Genomic DNA, 20635 nt, shown 5'->3' with positions numbered 1-20635 from the left:
ACGTTCTGAGCCCAGATTTTAACAAATCTATCACGATTCCTGTAACTGTTTTTCCAATTGATTGTTTTATTATTATGGCCCAGCAGTTTTTGTTTTTCCGATCGTTGCCGATACTCCACAACACCGTCGTAAACCGAGAACTACATTAACTCAATTGAAATACCCGGAACACGTCATTCTTATTTATGGCCAGCAGAGAGCGCTGTTGGCATTAGAATTGTGTCTCTCAAGGGGCCGGTCCTCTTCGTCCTTCAAGGCAAGTCGAAAAGTTGTGTAACCAGTAAATCCACCGTGGGCAGAACACGTGAAAAGTAAAAAGAGGCGAGTATCACCCGATTTCCGGGAAGATTATTCATTCTTCACTTCCAATTTTTGCTCCTGCAACGACGAGCCGCTTGACGCCCTTCCAAAAAGTTGATGTATGCGGTACGTATGAGGGGTGAACATTTGTTTACGCATTAGCTTTGTTTTTGCGTGGCTCGGCATCCTCAGGTACGTTAGTTTGACAACTTTCAACTCTCAAATCAAAGCCCGCTTTTTACGTTTTATTATAGAGTTGTACATCAGTCACCTTTGCTGTTGTGACCGTACATACTACTACTACTACTACACTCCTCTACTCAAGCTATTAACATTGCGATGCATATTTACATTAGTGTGTTCTATTTGTCTTGTCACTTCTCTCCAAATCATTACCGAAATGACAGCGCATGGGGCTTAAGAAGACAATAAAAACAAGTCTATTTTATTTACCAAAAGTCTATTTCGTAATATTTTATGACAGTGTAACGTTACGTCGTTGAAACTTTCACCGTGCTTCAAGTGCAAATCAAATATTCTACAATTAGAATGAGTCAGCAGAAATCGAAAGTAGTCATTAACTACTACTTCCAGTTCTTCTGCATCTGCATAGATGATAGTTTCGTTTTGGTATATAATTAATGATCTAAATATGGTCACCCAATTAAAATGCCTCTCATTATGACTCAGTTGTTTTGCTCTTGCATTGGATGAGCCAAAATTGTGCAGGTGCCTAATAAAATGACCTGTGGGGGTCATTCATTCATGTGACTTTATCAATGCTGTCACGCTTCCGGCTTTGTTTGCTGTTAAGGAAGAAGCATCGCGAATGAGTGGTGTAATGTCACTGTTCCCCGTGACCCCGCTTGAGTGGCCACACAATACATTGGGCCGGCCCCCGTGGCAGATTCCTGCCAGGGCTGAGTGTAGCATGAATACGCGTTAATGGTCGCAAAGCAATGGCTCCCCTCTGTGACAATTGAGGAAAATCTATCCATGGACAGCAATTCCAATGAAGAACAAGGTAACATGCTTTTAAAAGCCCAAATGGCTCAGCTGCAAATTGAGAAAGCGACGAATAACTGAGCTATACTTTGCTTTAATGATAGAATGATTTCCTTTTTTTTTTTTAAACTCGATGCTTTTATCGACAAACAAAAGAATATAATTATCAATCTACGAAGTACATTGTGCTTCACCAGCATAGTGGAGCACTGATTAGCACGTCTGTCTCACAGGGTTCTATTTGTGGAGTTAGCATGTTTTTCCCTGTGCCTGCATTGGTTTCCTCTTACATGACCCTCATTAGGGTAAGTTCGGTAGATGAATGAATGAATAGTTGGATGGATGAATAGATGAGAGGAGCTGCTTTGATTGGCCAAGAATCAAGTCAACTGTGTTCACGCCCACAACGGCGCGACTGAAATTTAAAAAAAAAAATACAACAAAAAGTTCAGCAAATTATAGAAGTTCCCCCAAAACCTAGTGTGCATTGTAAAGGGTATTTCTTTTCTGTACTTGAGCAATTACTGCATTTAAATGACAAAACAATGCAAAATGGATGAGCAGACACAACTTTGCATGTGAACTGTAATTCCACCTTTCATCCTTGTGATTCTCCAGAAGCGGTGTCAGCACCAAGTGTCAGGATGAGATGTCGTCTCATAGCGGCTCCTTTGTGCAAATCACGTTCGATGACATCCACTTCTTCGAGAACTGTGGCGGCGGCAGCTTCGGAAGTGTCTACCGGGCTAGATGGATCTCCCAGGACAAAGAGGTGGCTGTGAAAAAGCTGCTCAAGATTGAGAATGAGGTGGGAGTCGTAATTGCCCAGTGCTTTTCATGTACACTTTGTACTTTTTAATTGTCACTATAGTAATCATTTTAATTGCCAGCCCATTTAGTGGGATGTGGCGACTTGCGCTCCCATCATTCATGGTCATTATACTCCCCCACTAGCAGAACCGTGTCGCAAAAGAAACATTATTAGCAAATCCTGTTTAGCACAGTTTCAACCCGAGGTGCCTCCGATTCAAGCAAATGCTCATTGTCTTATTGACAAAAAAAAGTCATCTTTGAAAAAGCTTCATTTGTCAGGCTCTGAATATCTTTTTTTGAAACGCTTGTACAATATTACAGACTGAACTTCAGTCAGCGCTGCAGGGATTAATGCTGTTAAAATTAAAAAAAAAAAATAAATCAACTTAAGTGGGGAAGCAATTGTTTGCTTAATTACAGTGTTTTGCTACTGTTAGTCTTAAGTGCTTTTGTCGAGTTTCTGTTCACTATACAACTATAATAAAGAATGTATTGCGTAATATCTGACACCACCAAAAATGCTTTCAAACTAAGCATTAATATTGATCATATAGTTTTTAAAATTGGGGTTTATTTAATTAAATGATCTGAACTGTCACTGGCAGCATGCTTGTTTGTAATGTGTACATAGATTTTTTCTTTTTGTTTAACAAAAACAAAATGTCCTTTTTGTGTCCACCACCCAGGCTGAAATCCTCAGTGTGCTCAGCCATCGTAACATCATCCAATTTTATGGCGCCATCGTTGAGGCACCCAACTATGGAATCGTCACTGGTATGCGATGTAAAAAATGTTGTACTCCTAATGTAATACTTTGTTCCATAAAAAAAAGTTGGGCAATAGTTAGACTCCATAATGCATTTCCGACTGCTGCTGCTGTGTCCATCGTTTGGCACAGAAATGGATTTGTTGGAAAGTAGCTAGCTAGCGGGTGTCTGTTTATTCAAAGGTGAGTCATCACAGAAAGTGTTTATTGATTGTCATTTGTAATTTCCTGGTTTGACGCAGCCCTCCTTTATGACTGCAACCCCAGCTGCCACCCACAGCAAAATAATATTGGCTAGAAGTTCAAAGTGTGATGCTGATATGGAGGAAAAAAAAAAAATCAGTGAAGAAGGGATTGAAAACTATTGAAACGCAGAAACGTTTCCTGTGTGTCATATAATCTGCGGAATGTGAAGGCAACGTATTAAGGTGCAAAGTGCAGTCGCAGACAGGAGTTGACTTGTTGTCACACGTTATTAATGTTTTGCTTCTCTATTGTCTGTTAATTCAACATGCTGTACGACGTGTTCACAAAATAAAAAACAGCTATCGGTCCCTGGTTGCATATCATCTCAATAGCGGCGGAATATAAATTTGAGGAAGTAGGCTTGCTGTCCAATGTAGTTTTCACTTCCAAATGGTTTGCTAAACAACCATGCTATGAGCGCAGAGGTATTCTGAAAACAGATTAATCCTAATGTTAATCTACTATTAATCCTTTTAATACTACAATTAAAAGGTCACTCAACTGGTCACAATTATCAAGCAAAGCCAAGTTTGACAGGTTAAAAAATAAACGCGTAATCTGCCATCAAAACAAGAATTTTGACGGTAATCAAATCAGATCAATATGTTTTTCCCGTCAGTACTCTGCCAAGCACATTTTCAAATGCCCTGTTTATAGTAAGGAAAACAACAAAGGTCCTGTCACATTTACTCGGCCTTCAGAGAATCTCACAATGCTGTTCATTGGTTTGTTTATTTCTGCGCTTTCCTGTTTCCTGCATAGAATATGCCAGTGGCGGCTCACTGTACGACTACCTTTCCTGTGAGGAAAGTGAAGAAATGGACATGGGGCACATCATGACGTGGGCTACAGAGATCGCCAGAGGTGAGATAAGTTATCCATTAGTCGTCATACACGGCCATAAGGTTACTTTTTGTTGACAAGCTTTACGTGTACATAAGCAACCCTTGCATACAGTGTTCATCAAAATAACAAAGCAGATGTTTTATTCCTACCTTTGTATCTTTAGTGTCAGTACAGTAAAAAAGTAATTGGGCTAATAATTCACTGTTCATTTTTACTTTAGGAATCCATTATCTACACTCCGAGGCCCCTGTAAAGGTGATCCACCGAGACCTGAAGTCAAGGAATGGTACTGATACCATTTTTCGTGGCTCAAGTATACGTAGCAGCCAAAACATTAGGCACACCTGCTCAATTCAATCCAATACAAGATTTCCGACATACTTAATGATAATTTGTGATTTTTGCCATGGAGTTATTTTGGCAGGTGTACCTAATGTGAGTGGATATTGTTACGTCTGAATTTTCATGCAAACGTTGTCATTTTTGTAAGAGAGAACATGATTTGTCTTTCAGTTGTTATAACAGCAGAAAAAGTCCTCAAGGTAAGTGTTGTTTTCGAGCCGAGAAAAAAAAAAAAAATCCAAGCCAAAATACAGCATGTTGCCATGTCTGCTATATATTCTAAAGCAGGGGTGGCCAATCCGTCGATCGCGATCGACCGGTCGATCGCCAAGCCACTATCGGTCCAATTGTCAGAACCCTGTTTTCTCTCTTAAATTTAAGAAAGGGTATAAAAATGAGTGGGGCAGCTGGCCATAGTAAGAAGTATCACTTTCATATGGAATGGGAGTAGGACTTTTTTTTCACGATGACATATATATATATATATATATATATATATATATATATATATATATATATATATATATATATTCAAAAGTAGCTCGCGAGCTGAAAAAGTTTGAGCACCCCTGTTCTAAAGCGATTTTAGTTTTGAAGTTTCTTTTTTTTTTTCTCCCCAGATTTGTGACTTTGGGGCCTCCAAGTTTCTGACCCATACGACGCACATGTCGCTAGTGGGCACCTTTCCGTGGATGGCTCCTGAGGTCATCCAGAGCCTACGAGTGTCTGAGACCTGTGATACCTTCTCCTATGCTGTGGTGAGTGGCAACAACCAGAAGCCGAGCAAACGGAAGAGAAAGTTGGGCAACTCTCGTGATCATGAGTCAACTCGTAGTGAGGATTGTAACGACGTACGGAGCAGTTGGTTGCTTAAGAATAACTACAGTTTGTTAGGTTGGATTTGCAAGTAGTTCCTTCAATTCTAAAAATGCATGTTAATCTAAAACTGATGTCAAAAAGGCTAGTTCAACTGAAGAATCTTTGTAAACATTGTTTTTGGAGTGTTTTTAAATGTCCATTGTCATAATGTTTGAGTATATTATGTGATAGGTGCTTTGGGAGATGCTGACACGCGAGGTTCCATTCAAAGGTCTAGAAGGCTTACAAGTGGCTTGGCTTGTCGTGGAGAAGGAGGAGGTATTTTCTCACCCATTCCCAAATTCTATTTACCGTAATTTTCGGACTATAAGTCGCTCCGGAGTATAAATCGCACCAGCCATAAAATGCCCACAAATGTGAAAAAAAACATATATAAGTCGCTCCGGAGTATAAGTCGCATTTTGGGGGGCAATTTATTCGACAAAATCCAACACCAAGAACAGACATGAACGAGCAACAACAGGCTAAACGATACGGTATGCTAACGTGACAAACACAAACGAGGAGCTGAGAAGGGGCCTGACGTAACATTCAGTTATTTAAAAAAAAAAGGATATTACATAAATAACACGTTTATAAAACCATCTGTGTCACTCCAATTCATTAAATCCATCGATCGTCCTTTGTCAACAATGCCGTGTGCCGCGCCGCAGTTCAAATTATTCCACAGGCCCATACAACGATATATAAACTATATTTTAAATAACTATCACATAAACAACAATATTATCAAACCATTTGTGTCACTCCAAATCATTAAATCCATTGATCAAATTTCTCGTCCTTTATGTCATCCTGGTGACAGGGGACATGTCCAGAGGATATGGCGCTTTAAAGTGTTAATTACTTTATTTGATTTTTTCTCTCTATTTTTCATGTTTTGAATATGTTCAAGATAAAGATATCAAAGCATGTGAAGTGATCAACTATACTAAAAATAATATGTGAAGTGGTCAACTATACTTGTAAGTAAGTGGTGTGTTAATGATCAAGTAAAAATTTGTGAAAAAAAACATATATAAGTCGCTCCTGAGTATAAGTCGCCCCCCCACCCAAACTATGAAAAAAAACGCGACTTATAGTCCGAAAATTACGGTATAAAATAATTTTGACATATATTTGCGTTTCAGAGGTTGACCATCCCCAGCGGCTGTCCTGCCAGCTTTGCAGAGCTGATGAGGGACTGCTGGATGACGGATCCAAAAGTGAGTCCCACAAGCACTGGCTTTGAGAGCCGCAACATGGCACGCCGCTAAAACGGCTCCTCTCGATTCAGGATAGGCCAACGTTCAAGCAGATCCTGTCTACTTTAGAGACCATGGCGAACGACAGCCAACTTCCCCAACAGTGCAACTCTTTCCTCCACAACAAGTCTGAATGGAGGTAACGTAATGAGCCATTCGGGCAGGCCAACCCAATGTATTGACGACTCAATGTGCACTCAGCCTAAAGGAAATTGCAAAGAATGACATGGAAATGTGGCTGACGGGGGTCGGGAAATACAAAAAAAGAAGTGGAGATGGTTCATATAGATCTTTAATGACTCGAATGATGGCGGCAGAAAGGCATGAAAACCTCCGACGACTCCTCCATCTGGATATATTTCCTCTCTTTACCCATAAGGCCCTAAAAATAATCACCATCTTTTTCAAGTCGAAGTGTTTAATTGGGCTGTGCGAGCAGCTGGAGGTTCAGTTGATGTTCAGCACAGCCTGAGTCTCAGCTGCGACTTTATTCTGCCTCAGCTCCTCGCCGTGCGCCGGCTTCTTCAGAAAGTCGCGCTGGCGCCGACGCGGACGCGCAGGTGAGGCGGGCTCCAAATAGCCCGCGGGTCACGCGCGCTGAGTTCAGTCCACTGATTCGGTCCCAGGGTTGTTTATGTGTGTTTGAAGTTTTTGGAATATATACGGAGTAGTGTTTGCGTGCTCTGTCAGGGAAAGTACGTAAAAAGTAAATATTGGAGTTTGGATTTTTGCTTGACCTTTAACAAGGGGTCACGACCTTTAAGAAATCAGAACAACTGACCTGTGAGAGTAAGCCCATGCGGTTCTGAATGATGTTGTAATCGCAATTACTAAACACTATTCACTGAATTGCAAAATCAGTTTTTATTCAACTACCAAAACTCAACTGAAATATAAATTGAAAAATAACCAGAAAATAAACAACTGTGTAAAATAATAAAATATTATAAGAACCATTAAATCTAAAATAAATAAATTATTTTCCATGTATAATGCGCAAAATTTAACTAATTTATTGTCCTAAAATCTGGGGTGCGCATTATACATGGGTACAACAATTTTTGAAGAAAACCTCCCTCGAAATAAAACTTGAAATCACCTTTCTTCTTGTTTGTTGTCAATCACGCATCGCATTCAGCCATCCTGCCCAACACACTCAGTCAGTAAAATTCATAATTGACGACACATCGTTTGATGCGATGATGCAATCCTTGATGGTGTGTTATTGTCAAATATTGTTTGTTTTTTAATCTCCATCGCTGACCGGATATCATACGGAGGCCGCCATGACAGTATGCGCAGAACGGCTGCGCAAGACACGTCAGTTATATAAAGAGCGAGAGTTCAGTTCTCTACCTATTAGTTTCAATCAGCAAATAACAAAATGCGTATTACAGGTAATATTTTATTTCACAACACTTTGCCTTGTTCCTTTCTTTTCTGCTGTTCACTTCAAACACGCTCCATACGAACACAATGCTCTCGTATCAGATGCTTGCTCGATCACCTGCTCGTTTGCTGTCACAATGTACCCTACACAAATCCGAAACATTTGTTGCGGCTCCGAGTCACGACGAGGGGCAGGTTTTGGTTTCCAGGGCTGTGGACTCGGTCGGATTTTTGCACCAAGTCCGAGTCCGGCCTCGATCACGAGTCCGGCTGTCCATTTTTTCTGTTAATTTATGTGACTGCTTAGTCTTTATTCAAGGCTAATTTAGATCAAAATCTAAATAATTACAACAGTTTTGTGATGGCTTTGTCTTTATTAAACATATAAACGAATACAATAAACAGATACTTTCAAGTTTTAATCATTAATTACACCATTATAGCTCAGACGTTTATCTAAACACAAATAATTAGTGACGACCCCACAACTATCGAAACACATCAATGATATAAGCTGGGTGACATAATCGTCCTTGACATTGGTACATAATGTAAACATTAGCCTAAGTGCAACTCAACGTGGACGCATTGATCGTAACTTACGCTCCGTTTCCCCCCCCAAATCTAGAGGCAAAACATTGTTCTCTCGCTGCTCCCGGTTCTTCCATCTTGGCTGCGCGCGGGGCATTGTGAGTCTTGTACGTGCACGCACGCACGCAGGCAGGCAGGCACGGGCGCGCACGCCACAACTAAATTTGTCTTCATAACAAGCAAGCAGGGCTGTGGACAGTATTCCTACGCGCATTCTCAGCAGCATGATGAAAATAAAATTGAACATATTTTTTTTATTGGTGGACTCGGTCAAAATCAGCACCGAGTCCGAGTCCGGCAAAAATGACCGAGTCCGACCGAGTCCCTCCTTTTTTCTGAAATAATTTTACGTTTACGGACTTAAGTAAGAGTCAAAATTTGGGTGCATATTATACATGGGTACAGGCTTTTTTCCAGCATCGACATGCCATTTTTAGGGTGCGTATTATACATGGGGGCGTATTATACATGGAAAATTACGGTATATATATATTTTTTTTCTGTACCACATCAGCCAACCAGAAATGTCAATGTCAATGATTGTTGTTGGGACTTTTTTTGTGGCCTTTCAGATGCGAAATTGAAGCCACCCTCGAAAGGCTGAAGAAGCTGGAGAGTAACCTGAGTAGCAAAGAGCAGGAACTGAAGGAGAGGGAGCGCCGTCTGAAGATGTGGGAGCACAAACTCATCGAACAATCCAATAGTCCGGTGAGTTGCCCCCTCAGCACTTCACCTTGTCACAACCTTGCTTCAAAGTGGCCTCAGCAGCGCCTCCTGTCGGCCAGCCAACAAAATCACCCTCCTCCAGTAGATGGACCATATGAGGCAACGTTGGAAGTAAAATGCGTTGAAATGAAATCAGTACAATGCAGCCATGAAGTGAAATTTGCATCATATTTAAGTATCAATTCAATTTCAAAATGCATTTTATGGCTGGACATTTTCCAACATCCATGTTCCATATGTCGCCTGCTGTATGGCCCCGGAGTGAAAAGCTAAATTGAATTTTCTGCACAGTGCTGCCTTATCAATCAATCAAGTGGAATTGCCACTAATGCAGGATTGGTGTTGTAGAAGAGCTTGTTTCTAGATTAATTACCTGTAAACCATTAGCTATAATACAGCCTGTAAAAGCACTATTTTGTGTGCTTCTTGTGCGTTTTATGCATTTAGTACGTCATTCAGAAAATAGAGCCATTTGACAGAGAAATAAATTCTCCATTGAGTCGTCACCCTATGGACATTATGGAAGTCATTTGGTGTATGCCTGATGTGGCATGCTGTGAAGAAAGAAGCCACAAGCGCAGGGGAAGGACAATCTTTTATGATGAAGTGACATTTTGCTGACATTTAAGATTGGCCAATTTGTTCTGAATGTGGCGGAGTGCAGTTGTTGCGGCAGTCTCTCACTTACTGCGATGTCCTCGGGCCCTTGTGTGAAGTACTTAATAATAAGGCCAAAAATAATTGGCTCTTTTAATAATTATGATGTTTCGGCAGATTTGGAAATATTGCCGCTCCTATATACACATAATTCTACTATACGCTGTTCAGTTCGTGGCATTGTCCACACTGGCAGATTGAATTTACATACCATTTGTGATAGCTAAAGGATTTCAAATGAAAAAAAAAGATCTAAACAATTAATTGATTGTCAAAAGTAATCAATTAGTTTGATCATTGATTAATTGTTACCCCCCTCTAAAGTATATATTTGATTTTTTTTAACAATTTCAAAATGATTTCATGCAAAAATAAAACTGACAGGATTTTAAATTCCTTTAAAATGTTCTTTCTTTCATGTATCATTTTGATTTCCAAATTGCTTCTTTCCATGCACGGTGATGAAGATCATACACAAAACTTGCTTCAGGTTGGACAGAGAGGATACAGGAATAGGACGTGCATACATCTAGAAGCCTTCATGGGTCTGATTACCCAGCATGCCTTTCATTCGGTGTGAATTTTTAAATAAAAAAAAATAAAAAGCAGATTGTGCAGATTTCCACACAACGGCCCATCACATGTTTGAAGAAAGCACACAAGCAGTCCATGTGTTGAAAAGTGTGAGTAGAAAAGAGTCTGAATGCACTTGGTTGCAAAGCGCAGCATGGAGGAGGCGGGAAGTGCTGGCGGGCGGGGTCGAGCGTCTTTATGCCATGTACTGTATGGCGCCAGCCACTGTTTATGGAGGCCCGCATTCAGCTCTTAATCTGAAGGAGATGCTGAAAGGAGATGACTCTCTCACTTAGTCATCTTTCCTCCAATTTTCCACGCCACCATTTCTGTCATTACGCGCCATTCTACCCATCACAATGACGGAGTCTTTATTTTGCCTGTCGAGTTTCTGCGCGATTACATTTATTGAGCAATAAATGATTTGTCATTCAAATAGACGGCGGCGGCGCAGGCAGATGGACATTCCAAGTCTGATAAAAGACCATTAAGAGGCCCGACGGGGGGGGGGGGGACTTACTTGTTTGGAAATGTGTCTCTTTTCCATTTACCCTCATTTCTTAACTTGTGTTTTGTCTTTTTGCAGCTGCTGCCTACGCTCGACATCTACACGTGGACGGAGGAGCATGTGGTCAGTGTCGGAACTACACAATGCGTTATTGTTATTCACAGCTAACGTGTGCCCGTTATGCTATGCAGTATTTCTGGATGCAGCAAATATTCGGTGAAGGTTTGTATGATTTTATTTATTTATTTATTTATTTATTTATTTATTTATTTATTTATTTATTTATTTATTTATTTATTTATTTATTTATTTATTTATTTATTTATTTATTTATTTATTTATTTATTTATTTATTTATTTATTTATTTATTTTTGGGGACGATTGAAACATTTGAGTCACTTTGTCCCGTAGACGCTAGCGGCTACGGCATGCACCTGTATGCCGACCTATTGCGAGACAATCACATCACCGGCAAAAGGCTCCTTTTGCTGTCGGAGAGCGACATGCGCGACATGGGCATCAAGTCCAAAGGTCACGTCATGCACCTGAAGGCAAGGCCGAGCCAAATGTCGCCGCATTCCCACCATGCTCCGCTTGTCGTGATTTATGTCTCCTTTGCTCTTTGGCAGAGTGAAATTGAAAAGCTGACCAATGATTACCTCGGGCTGGTCCACTTCCCACCTCTGCTCAAGGTAGAATGTGAATGAAAGTTTTCTCTTGCTTGTATCCAATTTGTGTCCAAGTACAACTTTTTTTCTCCCTAGGAAGAGCTCGAAAACGAGGTGGAAAACAGTAAACGTGTTAATCTGGAACTCGTCTTTGGGTACCATTGGAAGCCGGGCACTGGAAAAAACGTAAGTTTTTGACCTGACCTGCAAAGTGAAATCAGAGTCTATTTTTTTTCTTTTCCTTTTCCAAATACACCTGAAAATGTGCAAAAACTGAGAACCACATTTGCTCCTCCCCTTGCATATACAAACACAATCAGCGGTGGTCTGGCGCAATTAGCTAGGTAGCAAGCGAACAAGCTAGCTAGCTATGCCTACACTCCACAAATGGCATCTTCCCTTCATATAAGGCAAAAAGAAGGGAATGTCATCCATTGCCCATTAACAAAGTTAGCAATCATGCTTGAGCACAGTTATATTTGAAAAGGTATAATTACATGTACCTAATATGGTGGCTAGTGAGCGTAAGCGTGCACACGTTTAAACTGTTTTGTGAGAGTTGAAGCATTGATATGCCGAAGCATATCAATACCCCCCCCCCCCCCCCCCCCCCCCGAGGATCCCTAATGACAGCTGTTACACTGACCATTACAGGCATCACTATGCAGGTATAAAAGCAGACAAATAAACATGTCATTCTCCTCCATGTACCACATCCAGCGCCACTCACTTGGAGCCCTTTGTGAGCCCACCCCACCCCATCCCAAAAAAAAGGCCGGCTCTTCACTTGCCGTTCGAATTTAATCAAAAATAGCCCATTTAGCCAGAAGTCGTTTTCTTTTTAAAAGGAAAACGTTATTTAATCTTTCAGCTGTTCATTGTCCCATCATAAATAGTCCTCTTTCAGTGTGTTCGGCAGGGCTGAAACGAGCCTGCTAATTGCCTCCCATTTCTTCTGACATGTGGTGGTTTAGTGGGTCGAAAACACAGCGGGGAGAAGGAAACAGGAGGCTGAGAAAATGAGAGCTAATTATTTTCCCCTGCCTGGTGTCAGGTTCCGTGTCAGCCTTGTTTTTACAAACTGGAATTTCTTTTTTTTTTTTTGGGTCTATGTGCGTGCGTTTGTGTGTGTGCACAAAATAAAACAAACCCACACTGCATTTTCCCCTCCTCTTCGCCCCTCTTTGCTGGCGATGTCATGGAAGCAGCTGCACTTCTCAAAGACAAAATGAGGGCCTTGCGATTGAGCGGCCACCATCTGACAGCCACTGAGGGTTCCCTGCTAATGAGGATATCACCGTGCAGCCAAGTGAAAGGTGCTGAATTATGTATGAGTTGTCATTATATGCACTCGGGTCCAAGGCATCATTACGCGACATTGTTTCTGCCGGAGTGATTAGACGAGCACTGACGCCGGAGCCCCGGCGCGACCGTCCCGGGGCCAACGCCGAGGCCGCCGCCGGCTTTTCGAGCCAGCCGGTTTCCCTTTTGAGACCCCCCCCCCCCTCTCCTTTCTCACAATCCGACCCCCCCGCACGGCCCCAGCAGGAGAGGGCGAAGGCTCCTCAGACGAGTGTGTCAGCAGCACTCCTCTGATGTCCTTCCCTGTGATCAGCGCACAATGGATCGGCTGGCGCCCTGAACCCCGTGCGCTTGAGCGCTGACCTGTGGCTCGGTGGCGGCCGTTTGGGGATGGGCGGAATCATTACTGCTTCGTGTGCGGGGGGGGGGCAAAAGGAGGCATTGTTCACATTTGGACCACCTACCCCACCCACCGCGACGATGTGATGTGATGTGAGGAGGGAAACAACGGCAACTGGTTTGCTAGGCAACACTTTCAGATACAATTGTGCACTTTTCCGCCGCTGTCGAGACACTAAAGGTGCCTTTGGGGTCCGGATTGGAATCATTCCCAAAGCAAGTTATTTCATTAAATTGAGTCAATTCAACATTTCGTATGAGTTACTGTAAAAGCTGTCCGCTTTGTCACCAATGCGTAATTGTGGATTCGTTGACACTATTGTAGCTCAAACAGAATATATTCACACTTACAGTCCAGTCCAAAAGTATTGGAACGGCAAGGACAAATTTACAAAACCATTCTCTCTTCTTTATGAGAAAGTACGAGTGGGAAAGTACTCCCATTCATTTCCGAGGCACTGCCACAGAACTCCCTCTAGGTTGTGCTGTAGCTTCACATAAAAAAGTTTTCCCACATGGAAAAGTGGCATGCTCAATTATTTTATTTCAGACTCGCAATCAGGCAACATTTGCTGAGTGCACTAGACTGCCTGCTGTGTCTTACAATAGACCATTTCCTTGTTTAGGACTGCAAGTGGAAAATGTTCCTGGAACTCGACGGAGACGACGTGGCTTTAACTTACATCAAGGATGTCATTTTCAGCCCCAATCGACAGGATGTGGAGCCCTTGCGGATGAATAAGGTTTGATGTTTTTCTCTTCTCGTTCCATTTATTCTCCATCCTTGCTTGTTTGAACCACACTGACAAATAAACTTCCCTTTTAATGCAGCCGCCATTTGTGATGGACAAATGGATAGTCGGGTTACAGCCGAACCAGAAAGCGGACTACACAGTCAGCTATAAGGTGAATGTTGATGACACCTGTCAATAACTCATTTCCACAGGACTTCATGCGTCAATGGAATGTATTAGTTTTTGACGCCATGTTGAAGCGAGGGGAGGAGCTCACTTAGCTCCTCAATTCACTTCAACATAGTTCCTTGATACCATGATGCCACAAGAGGGCACCAAAGCTCTCAAAAACAGTGTTTGGTGGAAATAGAGCTTAGGTGTCCTTTCCAACATGTCAATACAGAGTACTGTCAAGTTACCAAAGTCAACGAAATACAGCTGCCCCATGACGTGGTCTCAGCTTGGAGGACAGGATGCCATCAAAACCGTGGAGCTTGTCATCGAACCAACAGCCTTTCACTTTGACTTGAGTCCTAGGGGCAGGACTAACCCTGGTAAGATGTTGAACGAGAATTGACTCCATGTTTAGCGCTGTGTAACAATACAATTGCTGTTATTTGTTTTAGACATTGATCAATCCTGGATGCGAAGTGTGAGGCTACGGCAGATCGTCAGGCAGAAGACTCAGCAGCCCAGCGCCGCCTTCACCAGCTCAGGAGCCTGCACTCTTCCTCAGTTCCTGTCGGTACACGAAAGCCAAGCCACTTCTTACGCGGCGGCGGCGCGACGCTCGCCCGTCCGCTCCCCCGCCAGCGCCTGGAACGACTCGCGCAGCTCCTCGCCCACATCCGGTCTCTCAGCCAAACTGTTGCCGCTCTACTTAGGGTCAAAGGGCAGCAGCCCGTGCAGCACCACCTCAGAAAGCATGTCAGAAAAAGAGCGGCCCGTCAGCGCGGGCATATTGCTCGAGTATAGAAGAGAGGGCTTTTTTGGCAGCGGTCAAGGGAGGGGCAGCACAAGAGGAGGCCAAAGCGCAAATAAAAACAAAAGCCCTCGACACCCAGCGAGGCCGCGGTCCAACAGTTACAGCGCCGCAGCGCAGATCCACCCACGCGTAATACCCGGTATCATGTCAGTGACGGAAAACGCCAACGAAGAAAGTGAAGAGGCCAAAGCAAGCAGCGATGGCGGCTGGATCAAAGTGGAGCGCCACAAAAGGATACCGCGACAGGATAATAAAGCGGTCAGAGGTCGGCCGAGGAGAGGTGGGCGCGGAGGACGTGGTGCTGGAGGCAGGACTTAATATGGCAGGCACCATGTGTTTACTATACAGAATACTATTTTAATACAGTACATGCTCTTACTGTGACTGTTTCTATTAAGGAGTTGCACAACTTTGTATATAAATGAATTAGAATGTTTTTTGGCTGCTGTATTAATGCTCTGAATATATTTAAAGTTACATGCCAAAGAGTTATTGCTCTTTGTGTTCCAAATAATGGGTTCCTAATTGTGCTTTTTTTGCTGTAGAGAATATAGCATAAAAAGCATGCATATATTTTTAATTCAGATAAAAAAAATCTATTTTTAAAAGAATGTATTTTAAATAAATATCATTGCTAAATAGTTTGTGCTTTTTTCCCCCTTTCTTAATTAACATGAAACATTGGAAGTTGAACGTTAACACTGGGGCAAAATCTTTAATCCAGATTGAAAAATTGATAGTGGAATGTGGAGGGTTTTTTTTTCTTCAGTGGCCCTCCCTAATCCTCTCCCGTACAGAGGATTTGGAGGGAAATTGGTCTTTTTACCCGCCTTGTATGCAAATTCATAAGAAAAAAAATCGCGCCACGCCAAAACACATGCAAGGCACATATACATTTGTGTTACAAAAGAAAGCTTCTTTTCATTTGTTTTGGTCAAATACAAACTCGTGTTATTCTTACTTATGTTAACATGGAAGTTCCACTGTTATACACTTCGAAGTGTTAACTATTCCCTTTAAACACATCATTTGTTTTACTCAGCTTCCAGGACGTTTCAGTGGCGCGGGAAACGAACGAGAATTGCGCGCGCTCCCGAAAGCGGATACGCATTGTTCCTTGCTGAGCTCAAGAGCCAAGCAACAGTGCAGATCGCCTTTATCGCTCTTCTGGCAACAACTTTGAAGAAGAAAATGCCTTGCACACGCTCCAAGGTAACACTAACTACAATATTTGCTGTTTTGTTTATTGCTTGATTGTTTACGCCATACTAAGTTCGTACTTTAAGTTCGAGTTCGTTTTAAACAAGACAAATTTGAACGTGTCCGTCTTGTATTTTAATGACTTATCTCGAGCACGGAGATCGATACTAGTTTATAATTTAATATAACTATAATTTTTGATAAAACACCAATATTGTCTTAATTTCATGTCTTCAGGCTTATGAATAAAATGAATAATGTATACAATCATTAAAAAGTTTAGGTCCAGCCCAGAACTTGTCAGTTTTGTCATGATAACGTATAACCAGTATGGCTTTAATGTTTGAGGTGCACTTAGATATGGCCTTATTTTTTATATAATGACATTTTTACGTGACACCAAAACTAGGCAGAATTGATGAAGTATTGGCTGGCAATATGTTCTATCCTTTCAAAATTAAAGACACTGCTGGGTGCTTATTTGTGAGGTTAAGACGCTTGTGATTCTTGGTTACTTTGCCACAGAGTGCAGCAGCCCAGCTTCCCTCCACTAGGATGAATTTGAGGAGCTTCCGCAACGTCCCCCCGGTTACCATGGAGACGTCCTCTTCTTCCGACGACAGCTGTGACAGTTTTGGCTCTGATGGGGGCTTTGCAAACACGGTAATAACACGTGTGTTGTTACCGGGCGGTGACTAATGTGATGCCCGCGAGCACTGGTGCTAACAACGTTTTGTATTTTAGAGGAGGGGCTCCCGGATGCCGAGGAGGTCGCCTGTCAAACTGAACACTCTGAAGGCCCCTGCAGAGGAAGATGCATGCACTGGGTTTGAGGATAATCTCATCAACACTCAGATGGAAGCAATGGTGACTATAAAAGAAGGCACTGGTGAAAATGTTTCATTATTATGGGTTAAAAAAATGTTTGCTTCCAGAAAGTAGATTCTCCACCTGCGAGACGTGGAAGCAAGCCTAACCTTTTGAAAGTGGCTTTTGGTTTCCCCACCAAGAAGGCGGGCTCCAAGAGGCCGGCGTCTCAACCCCTCCTCCCTACTCAAGAACTGAACTCTGATGAGGAAGAGAATTTTATGAGCAAGAGAGCTCTAAATATCAAGGAGAACAAAGAAATGGTAGCCAAGATTTGTTTTTTCCAAAGTGAACTGATCAGAATGTCACTCATCCATCTTTTTGGGGTTTCAGCTCGCTCAGTTGATGGCAGAGCTCAACAAAGTACCTGGATTTTTCCCCAAGTCGATGACATCTGCATCACCAACGGTAAAGAACCTGTTCAAATAAGGTTCTAGGCATTCTGATTCTCTATCAGATCAGGATATTTCTGATACAGATCATCCTCATCACTTTTCAGGCTCGACATGCTCCTCGGCGCTCCATGCCGGAAAGTTTGAGGAGGAGCTCGCAGCGGGTGTCTCGGCCCCACACTCGTTCTCGCACGCTAGTGGAAGGGCCGCCTAGCCCGACACCAGAAGAGGAAGAACCAGAGGACAAGTTCAGCCTGGTGCGACGAAGCCGCTACTACGAAGAAGTGGACGAGTCGGTAAGATGCGTTTTGGTCTAAGTTCGGTTTGTCTGTTGTTGTTGACACCGCTAACGGCTGATCATGTTTGGTGTGCAGGTTCGCCGCCGTTCATGCAACGCCAAGAAGGCCATACCTCACGTGGTGCGACCCGTGGATGAGGTCACCGAGGATGAGCTTGCTCGCATTTGCGACAACGTGAGGGAGAAAGTGTACAACACCGTCTCTGTGAGTTCAGCAAGAATATTTGAATATAAATGCAGCCGCTCAACCCACTTCAGCATAATCCTGGTTTGAAACCCTAGCCTCAGTTTGAAAACCTAACCTTCCTTTTCTTTGTGTCTCTTTTCCAGGGAACCACTTGTCACCAGTGCCGCCAGAAAACAGTGGACACCAAAACCAACTGCCGCAATCCAAACTGCGTCGGCGTCCGGGGTCAGTTCTGCGGCCCGTGCCTTCGGAACCGCTACGGTGAAGAAGTGCGAGACGCATTGCTGGACACGGTGAGTTCCGTATGAGCTGTCTATGCCCACAAACCTTGTTCAAATCTCACGTGTGCCTTGTCGTCCCAACAGGAATGGCGCTGCCCGCCGTGCCGGGGCATCTGCAACTGCAGCTTCTGCCGCGCCCGTGAAGGTCGCTGTGCCACCGGAGTCCTGGTCTATCTGGCCAAATATCACGGCTTTGACAATGTTCACGCCTACCTGAGAAGGTGAGGGATGCACTTCTGTCATTTTCTTTTTTAAAAACAGCTATTGTTTGTCGATATTTATTGGCGTCGTTGTCTCTGCAGCTTGAAGAAGGAGCTGGAAGGGATTAGTGAGTGATGAGCAGCCAAAGGAGACGCTGGACAACCAACTTTGACACTTTTTTTGCCGCCAGATTCTCTTTTAATTGTTGGACTTGCATTTGAAATGATCATCTGAGCACATTTCTATTAATTGCCGTCTTATTGATCACTGTGAATTTCCTTTCTGGCAATGTTAGATTAAACCCACACTTGTTTTTACAGTTCAAGAAACAGAAACATTTACTGTACAGCCGAGCCTCGGTTTTCGAATGTCTGGAACAGATTGTGTTCAGCAAGCGAGGCTCCACTGTAATTTCAAATTCCATAGCAGCTTGTTACTTATTAGGTGCGCATTGACAGCTTTATTGCATTTTTTTATCATTGCATTCTTTTATCTCTGCAGCTTTGGTTCTGTCTGCCACAATATTTCATGTGGTCAAAGAAGCTTATTTTTAGTTTGTATATTTTCACACCAGTGATATAGCCTGATGGGGTATCACTTCTTGAAGTTGTTCATAGATGTGATGATAATCATGAGCAGATATAAATGTTGTACAAATTGAACTACAATTTCTTTCTTACATTGTTTTAAATGTGGAGTTCACACAGTGGTTGACGTGAGCTTTCCGTGCGTGTTGGGGTCCACTGCTTGCCATGCGGCGATGGTGAGGAGCTTGCTGTGATGTACTGTACCGCTTATATCTCCTTCATTAGATAACCGGCGCTAATGGCGTGGAAACAATTAGCGCGCTCTAATGGGAGTCTTGTACCTGTAAATCATTTTCATTTGGCTCATTTTGTGCTCACCCTTGTGATTCTGGACACATGATGTCTAGAACTTAACCCTCTGTGAGGACTACTTCATTCAGCTTGGAACATGTTTATACATCAGTGCATTGTTTATCTTCCAAACAACTCCAAGCTTTAAGCCTCCAAGTCGATGGTATTTAAACTAAATTACAAACAATTTAAGAAAACATCAACAATCATGATGTGTGCCATGATCCAGGAATCAAGATTCCGACAAGTCCGACACGTGCTTAGCAATAAAGATGATAATAAACTGTTTTTATTTACAGCAGTCCGCCACGCTAGCCTCTGAGAGACCAAAATAATTGAATGAAAAAAAAATACCATCAACATGGGACATTTCCAAATCTATGATTGGTATATTAACGATGCACTTGAGAATGCGGGTTCTTTTTGGGTTTTAAATGATCTTCCACTTTGGGGTGATGAATATTTGGCCAAGTAATTGTTTACAACGCTTCGGCATTGAGCTGATCTGCTAATCACGCTATGAAATACAATATTTATTCATTAGAGCAGATTTAATGAGGCCTCGCGGTGCTAATTATGAAAACCAGCGTAGCAGTAAATGAGCAGCGTGTGGCGGCGGGCTGGGGGGTACCGCTAACCGAGGGCGGGTCATGACGCACAAGCAGCCGTGACATCACATGACGGACTCAGGTGCTTCTCTGCACGCTCGCTCAAAACAACCTCAATGTTGAGGTGCTTCAAGTGGCATTTTATATTTTGGGGTTACTCAAGGTAAAGTTATCAACTTTCAAAGTGAAATGAGAACGACTTTACGAATCCAGCCGAAGTTACATGTCAAGTTGCTCCCATGTTATCTTGCTCCCCGTCTCGAGTTACGACTGTTACAATAAAGCGAGTTGCGCAGTCTTGTGTTTCGCGACTGCAGATTCGTCACAAGTGACTCGGAACTTTTTGCAAAACGGTTTCAATTCTCAATAAAAACGCTGAACTAAACGTCTCGTTTGCATTTCCGACTGGCTGCAAGCAATAGCACACACACACACAAAGAAAAGGTCATAAGCGGTATTTGAAACCGTGACGCAAAGAACTCATAGTACTACTGTTTTGACCACTGCGACCACTGCGCAATCGAAACACACAGTGAACGTAACCGATAAAGATCAATATAGCCAAAACTAAATTACCCGCCGCGGGTAAGAAATATTTATTGTTCTGTTAAGTTTGACATCTGAGCACTCTTTGCACAATATTGACATTCAAAAGTCGAGGTATTTGAATACACGCGCGCCTCGCGCGAGTCTAATTTATGTTGTATTGTGTTATTACGTTATGTTTGTGTTACACAAGTAAACTTCAC

At 42.6% G+C, this 20635-nt stretch overlaps 2 protein-coding genes across 5 annotated transcripts; both read left to right on the top strand.

Moving 5' to 3' along the window:
- Positions 1–251: 251 nt before the first annotated feature.
- Positions 252–15615, top strand: map3k20a (mitogen-activated protein kinase kinase kinase 20a). 4 transcript variants are annotated; one of them, XM_061286907.1, is made up of 20 exons: positions 253–426; positions 1924–2113; positions 2805–2892; positions 3893–3994; positions 4197–4262; positions 4490–4518; positions 4939–5076; positions 5369–5455; positions 6328–6402; positions 6474–6580; positions 8994–9129; positions 10964–11008; positions 11077–11107; positions 11298–11437; positions 11516–11578; positions 11651–11740; positions 13882–13998; positions 14087–14161; positions 14393–14543; positions 14616–15615. In XM_061286907.1, exons 1-20 carry the CDS (start codon positions 422–424, stop codon positions 15290–15292), a joined length of 2412 nt encoding a protein of 803 aa, XP_061142891.1. In that variant the 5' UTR covers positions 253–421; the 3' UTR covers positions 15293–15615. The 4 variants fall into 4 exon arrangements, 2 of the variants coding, with proteins under 2 accessions (XP_061142892.1, XP_061142891.1); XM_061286908.1 differs by lacking the exons at positions 14087–14161; positions 14393–14543; positions 14616–15615 and adding an exon at positions 12763–12870 and having other exon boundaries at positions 252–426; positions 11655–11740; XR_009715726.1 differs by lacking the exons at positions 14393–14543; positions 14616–15615 and having other exon boundaries at positions 254–426; positions 11655–11740.
- Positions 15616–16042: 427 nt separating this feature from the next.
- Positions 16043–19062, top strand: cdca7a (cell division cycle associated 7a). The gene is made up of 10 exons (XM_061287735.1): positions 16043–16186; positions 16700–16837; positions 16919–17041; positions 17110–17304; positions 17375–17449; positions 17541–17729; positions 17808–17936; positions 18062–18211; positions 18284–18420; positions 18502–19062. Exons 1-10 carry the CDS (start codon positions 16166–16168, stop codon positions 18533–18535), a joined length of 1191 nt encoding a protein of 396 aa, XP_061143719.1. The 5' UTR covers positions 16043–16165; the 3' UTR covers positions 18536–19062.
- Positions 19063–20635: the final 1573 nt, after the last annotated feature.

This window comes from Syngnathus typhle, linkage group LG9 (genome assembly GCF_033458585.1).
Source record: "Syngnathus typhle isolate RoL2023-S1 ecotype Sweden linkage group LG9, RoL_Styp_1.0, whole genome shotgun sequence".
Taxonomy (NCBI): domain Eukaryota; kingdom Metazoa; phylum Chordata; class Actinopteri; order Syngnathiformes; family Syngnathidae; genus Syngnathus; species Syngnathus typhle.
This window is presented reverse-complemented; position numbering and strand designations above follow the sequence as displayed.